The 6759-nt window shown below is 46.0% G+C and overlaps 1 protein-coding gene across 1 annotated transcript; it reads right to left on the reverse strand.

Annotated features, from left to right (window-relative positions):
* On the reverse strand, positions 1-4450 carry LOC139202572 (uncharacterized). Its single transcript, XM_070832099.1, has 5 exons — positions 4330-4450; positions 2662-2764; positions 1338-1407; positions 1098-1201; positions 1-298 (listed from the first exon to the last, which is right to left on the reverse strand). Exons 1-5 carry the CDS (start codon positions 4448-4450, stop codon positions 91-93), a joined length of 606 nt encoding a protein of 201 aa, XP_070688200.1. The 3' UTR covers positions 1-90.
* Positions 4451-6759: the final 2309 nt, after the last annotated feature.

Here is a 6759-nt window from a genome sequence, read left to right on the forward strand (position 1 = left end):
TCTAACACAGTCAAAGAGCTAATAAGTGTGAATATAATAGAAAAGCGCTTGCTAAGCTTGTGGTTTCTGGTCCGTGTGCGCGCTGCCAGATCAGAGCAGGGTGGAGAGGTTGGCTGCCGTTAAACCGGTCAGGTTGTGGCTGTGCGCTTCCTCACTGTGGCCGTACAGAGGAAGGTAATGAACCACGTCCGCCACCGTCTGCAGGACGTCGTAGGTGACTGCAAACAGGAAGTAGGTGGGCAGCAGCCAGCTGAGGCTGAACACGAGGTCCCCGACTGGCAGAGGGACTCCGAGGTGTCTGAAAGGACAGGACAGAGGGTGTTTCATCCAAATGTGACCGCAGTTCAGCTGTGATCACTGACTGATGGCATTAAAAGCTGCAGCCCAACAATCAAACTCACAGAGCTTGATTCTCAATTCAGCGAAGAGCCCAGTGTCTCCAAACGCACCAAAAATGTCAAGCTGACATCGACATTTTGTATAAAATGATCCCTTCAGAATATTTTTACTTGATCTCAATGACCGCTTAGGCCCAGCTTTCATTAAACAGGTTCATCAGTGCCTGAAAATAACTTTGTAATTTGGTACGAATTCTTTAAATAGCAGCTCCATTAACCCACATGAACATCCCATTCAGTGTTCAGTGACACTCTGCAGACAACACTACAGAGGCAACACTAAACACGGTCTCTGTTTTCCCCAGTAGCTGCTACCACAGTACAGTGTTCTTTCCAGAACACCTCCTGGGAAACAGTTTGCTGCCCTGTGAAATACCACATTTATCAAAAGTTTAAAGTTGATACTTGAGCCAATGTGATGAAGAAATATTTCTGGAATAAGAGAGAAATAATTGTGGAACTGCAAAGAGTCCTATATCCCTAAACCCCGAGTTAAACTGAGTAACAAAAGGAAAGCTGTAAATGCAAATTGGCGAATCATAAGATGCTCCAGTGATCACATCTGGACTTAACCTTGTACATGAAAGCTCAGTGTGAAGCTAACAAACCACAGCAACACATTTAAGGTGCGCGCTCCGTCGGTGGCGGTGAAATGTGTCCAACATGACGGGGTGAGCTGCAAAGACCAGAGATGCTCACTGGAAGCGGTCTTCTCTGGACTCCCTCAGCATGACGAAGACAAACAGTCCCACTTCAGTGTTGAGGGAGAACGACACGACTTTGTCCAACATGACAACAAACCCCTGAGGAGAGAGAGAGAGAGACAGAGACAGAGAGAGAGAGAGAGAGAGAGAGGCCACTGGTGACTGGGACAGTTCCACTCATCACCATTAGTACTGTGTGTGTGTGTGTGTGTGTGTGTGTGTGTGTGTCATTTACCCTGGGATCACACACTGACACGATGAAGATGACACCAAATGCCAGCAGGGACATGCATCCTTGAGCCATGCTGGAAGACAGACGGAGGAGAGGAGAAGGAAATCACAGTAAAGGTGTGGACAGTGTTCCAGGTGAGCCGCACGCAGAGCTGCAGCCATGAGGCAGGAAGTGAGCGGTGGGCAGAGGCAGACAGTCAATCAGCTGGAAGTGCAGTGAAACTTTCAGGCCTGTGCCTGAAGGACGTTCCCTCAGCAGTGTAATACAGATTTTATCTTTGCTTTAAAGTGAAATTATGAAAAGACACTAACATTTTCTCAAATAAGTCCTAACTTTAGCTGGAGTCTGACGTGATTTGTACCACCGGTAGCTCAGCCAACGGCTCTGAAAGTGTTTAAGTACTTTTTGTTCAAACTTCCGGATTCTGACCCGCGGGCTTTGACAAATGTACCAGCGGCTGTGTGAACGGTCAGGGCGCCACAGTGGGAAGTCACACACAAGCCTGGGTTAAGAGAGCAAACGGGAAATGGAACGCACGAAGAGGCGGTCTGGCTGCATGAGGTTGACAGGACCCTGCTCACACTGGGCCAATGCTGTTCTAGTGAAAATGCTAATGACTCATCCCTGACAGGGACGTGACAAAAAGAGATCATCAATGCTACGCTATTAGCGATGCCTTTTCTCACATTCTTTTTTTTTTCATGTTGTCCTGCAAAGAGGGAGCAGGCCGAACAGACGTGCTGCCACAATAATGACCTGACCCTCCCACAGAAGTGCTGCTAGCAGTGACACCAGGTGAACATGAGTGGATGTGTGACGGCCGCCGGTGTGAACGCTTATGTTCGAATCACAGGAGCACGTTTTAAAACCAGGTATGAACAATCGAAGATGGAGGGAGCTGTCGGTCGCCACGTGGCTTTCTACAGTTTTCCTGCCCTGGCCGGAGAAGCACACCTCCTTTAACGTCCTCACCAAGAAGAAAGCAATGAAAAAATTTATTCTTTATATATTTTATTTCTTTGGGCCACTAATTACAAAAATCTATGTTTTTTTAAGAACAGACTCCACATTTTTTGAAATATTGGCCTCCACCAAACGGTTGAGATGTTGTAAGTAAAACATGTTTTCAATAAGATACAGTGGGTCAAAATGTGCTCCACCATGTGGTTGAGCAGAAGGTTAAAGGGTTAATAATGCTCCACTTAGGTGTGCCTGTCCACTTACTACTAGTCCACTTAAACTGAAGGCAGCCATCATCAGGGTTATTACTTCCGCCTGTGCTTTCACTGCTCTGACAGCGCCCCCCCCACCCTCTGTGAGCGCTCACCTCCTCGCTGAGCAGATGTGCTGTTTGTTTGGAAGGTTTCTCTCCCAGGCTTTAGACAGCCACTCCAGTCTGACGCTCCACAGCGAGCTCACCAGACCGTCGACTGAGAGAAACACAAGCAGTCAATACAAAGCACTCTGTGGCCAACGCTTAAAGGAAAACTCCAATATTTCAGGAAATACCTTTATTGGCGTTCTTGCCAATAGGAGACTTAGATGAGTTAGAAGAGCTGGAAGATCGATACCACTTTTATGTCTTTTCATTCAATGTGAAGCAACAGGCTTTGGTTTAAAGGAGCCCTGTGGGGTCTTTTAAGCATTTTAAATCCTGCATTGTTTGCATCCATATTTACGAGCGTGCGGTCTTCTTGTCTGAAATATACTGACGTCTCACCGCCAGCTGTAGGCCAATACTGTGACACCATTGGTAGGACTGTGGATTTGTATCAGCCATGAACAAATATAAACTGACTATAACCAGTGCTGTAACCACTATACTTCTCTCTGCTTCAGTAAAAGTGGCACTAGCAGTTTTCTCTTAATGGGTGATGGTAGTATGGTAGCATCTCTAACCCTGGGGCCTATTTTCACATATTTTGGGTTCCTAATTGCCAGGACAACAAAGTAGGTCCATTTAAAGTGCTTGTTTTAGCCGCTGACAGGCTCAGACTGTTATTCTGACAGCATTACATAGAGGATCCCTACAGAGACGGACCTGTAAGATCCTTTTGGTTTAACCCAGGGGTGTCCAAACCTTTTTCACTGAGGGTCACATACAGAAAAGCATACAAAGAGCTGGGCCACTCACTAGAAGTGAGCTATGCTGCTAACTTTAATCCACTAGAGGTGGTGTATATCTCCTCACCTCTAGTGGATTAAAGTTGGCAAAATCAATCAAATGTAGGTAAATTCTGCTTGATAACTGAATATGATTCAAGAAAAAAACAGCCTTTCCATTAGTGGGCTTTCATTTATTAGTCCCATCATGCCAACTGCACCTGGCACAGCTTCAAACACATCCTCACCCGTCCTGGTGCTCTTTAGACTGCTAACATCCAGCAGCTCCTCCGTAATGCAGAAGTGATCTTCATTAGTTATTAGCTGAGCTCTCATCGCACACCGCGTCTCAAACTTTCTGCTCTCTTACGTTTCCTTGATTCTGCCATTTTGGGTCACCTGTAGCACATTTCTTCTTCTATTACTCATTTTATAGAGAAGCTGCCTCGTTCAGGACAGTTACTCCCCCTAGTGGTGAGACTAAGAAGTACAACACAGTCCAGGGCAGGTTCCATGTGTGGGCCGTGTTACAATACATTTTTAGAATTTCCTGCAGGCCGATGAAAATTGGAGCATGGGCCGCAGTTGGCCCGCGGGCCGTAGTTTGGACACCCCTGGTTTAACCACAGCTGTGTTATTGCTCTCTGCAAAGCCACCAGACTCCATTGACAAAAACATTTTACCTGACACATGTCACACCAATATTGTATCCTTTAACACCAAACCTGTCAAACACTGACACTGAGGTGATCTACAGGACCAAGTCAAAAACTTTAGGACCTACCAGCCATTTTGAACCCAAAATCTAAAAACAGTGAAGTTACCCTTTAATTCAAACCGTGGCAGCAGGTGTGCATTAGGGTCAGTGACATGTGAGCGGGGGTGAACTTACTGGTGTGTTTCATGGCGGATCCCATCACCAGGAAGGACACAGTGACGCTGATGGCTATGAACACCTGGATCAGCTGAGCCACCCAGGAGTACGCCCTGTAACGTTCATTAATAATCTGCATGGGTGGGGTGGGAGGGTGATGGATGTTGGTGGATGTTGAAAATGAGGACGCAACAAGAAAGAAAGGAGGCACGGTTTTGTACTGCAGAACATTTTCAGGTTTCGAAACAATCAGAGAGGGAATGTTTTTCATTATTACTGTTACCGGTGACACATTTGAACAGTGTTTTAAAACAGGCTTCCATCCCTCTCTGAGCTCACTGTCCTCCTTTTATGCAGGTTATTGTTCGGACCAAAGCGCTCCATGCTTTTCTCTGATTAGCTTCCCCTTTGAAGTTGTGCTCATCAGTGAAATCGCTGCTTTGGTTCGGGATGGTAACCCGCGCTTAACTTCATGACAGACGCAATTACCACGGGTTCCATCATCGACTGTGCCACAGAGACGCAGGGTGAATGTCAAAGCCGCACTTCGACACAAGAATCTTGCCTGTTCCTGGACTATATTCCCACATCCCACTGCAGCTCATTCAGCCCAGACTGTTCTCTGACACTTACAGGCCTTTAACACGCATACAAAACAGGCCGTTTATTCACAGGATCTTTATCACAGTATTACAGCGGTGCTCCGGCTGAAATAATAATACCATGAAGCTATTGCATGTTTTAAGGCAGTAATTCTCACAGTGCAGCCCCCACAAACACTTGACCATGAAAGGCTGAAATGTCTGCGTTACATTTGAGCCCATATTGTTGTTGCTTTTCACTACAGTCTGTATTATAATCCACTAACCAGGTACTGTGCCAAACTGTGTCCCCCCCCTATATGATAATAATAATAATAATAATAATAATGATGATGATGATGACAGTGTTCCTTTGTGATTTATGATAAGCTCCTGTAACTCTGTGGAAGCTTTCTGTCGTCTTTATCTGATCAGTATCTTGAAACTAATAAAAGATTGGTGTTAGGATTACTTTGCTGTCTGTGTGTGTGTGTGTGTGTGTGTGTGTGTGTGTGTGTGTGTGTGTGTGTGTGTGTGTGTGTGTGTGTGTGTGTGTGTGTGTGTGTGCGGCCCTAAACCATCTGCTGGCTTCCTAAATTGGCGCTCGGTCATCAAAACATCGAGGAGCCACTTTTGAAGGTGTCTGAGCGGTGTCATAAAACAACGTCTAATCTGGTGGTCCAGGAAAGCAGCGCCGGATAGAAATATTTGAGCTCCTCATCACTGTGTCAAAGATTAAATATTGTGAGTAGTGAAAAACAACATAACGTAGACACACACACACACACACACACACACACTCTCTGTACAAGTCTCATGGCAGCTGTAGCTATTAAATGCAAACAGCATAACTGGTCTTTAATCTCTATCTAAATGACAAGGTGCTGTAGTTTAATTAGCCAGTATAACAGTGGATATTCATTAGTTTAACTCCAGTGACATTATCCTGACAACTTAACACGCCGTTGGCACCAAACACTTTGCACCTTTGCATAAAGTCCCCGCGACGCTGAGGCCTCTGGGAGCGTCTGCAGACGGAGACATGACTGCAGACTTGGCTGTGATGGCAAGTGAGCGTGTTTGTATGTGGACACATGGACAGACTATGAGCCGCTGAGCCCCCCCGAGCACAGACGTGTCTGCTGGGTGGATGAGCCAGGCAGGAGTCCAAAGACTGAACCATCCAACGTCGCTCTGAGTGAGCACCCGAGGAACATTAAGCTGATGCACCCTCTGTCAGCGGAATAAAAACAATGTCATCACTTCAGGTGTTCTCTGTCTGAACTAACCTTTATGACTCAGACCCCAATTTCTGTACATCTATGAATATCTAAAAGAAGTCAGAAGCCAGTGGTCTGCTGTTCTCTCGAGCAAATTGCATCTCCCTTTATTCAAGAGGCATCATTATCTCCACTGACTGCTGGAGAATTCTCTGATATTCATGTGATTTCAAGGTGTAAATGATTGTGTTGCCTACCGGCAGGAAGGCTGCTTGGGTTGTTGCACATTATGTAAATTATCCATGCTCTAGAATTTACATGTGCCGACAGTCGGCGTGTCCTTGAGCAGTGAGCAGCAGAGCCTCACATGTGAGAGTGTGTTTAAGCTTCCTCCTGATGACAGACGGCACCCTGTCATTAGTGTCTGAACGGTGTGTGAAAGGATGAATGTGCATGTAAGCGTCGGAGTGCTTCGAGTGGTTGAACAGAGCTGCTGTGCAAATACAGTCACACACAAACATGATTCAGCTGGAACTGCTTAGATCCGGTAATGGTGTTTACTGTGAACTTTAATGACTGAGATGCCGTCTATAGGCTTAGCAGACGATGTTAAGCTTGTAGCTAAGAGTCGCATGTTGGGCGATAAT

The sequence above is a fragment of the Pempheris klunzingeri genome, chromosome 6 (genome assembly GCF_042242105.1).
Source record: "Pempheris klunzingeri isolate RE-2024b chromosome 6, fPemKlu1.hap1, whole genome shotgun sequence".
Taxonomy (NCBI): domain Eukaryota; kingdom Metazoa; phylum Chordata; class Actinopteri; order Acropomatiformes; family Pempheridae; genus Pempheris; species Pempheris klunzingeri.

Excerpts from the sequence above, each read along its gene's own strand:
- LOC139202572 (XM_070832099.1), bottom strand. The coding sequence starts at position 4,450 with ATGCAGATTATTAATGAACGTTACAGGGCGTACTCCTGGGTGGCTCAG. Across the intron at positions 2,765-4,329 it reads ATCCGCCATGAAACACACCA|TCGACGGTCTGGTGAGCTCG; the intron begins GTAAGTTCACCC and ends TGTTTCTCTCAG. Across the intron at positions 299-1,097 it reads TCCAGAGAAGACCGCTTCCA|ACACCTCGGAGTCCCTCTGC; the intron begins GTGAGCATCTCT and ends CTGTCCTTTCAG.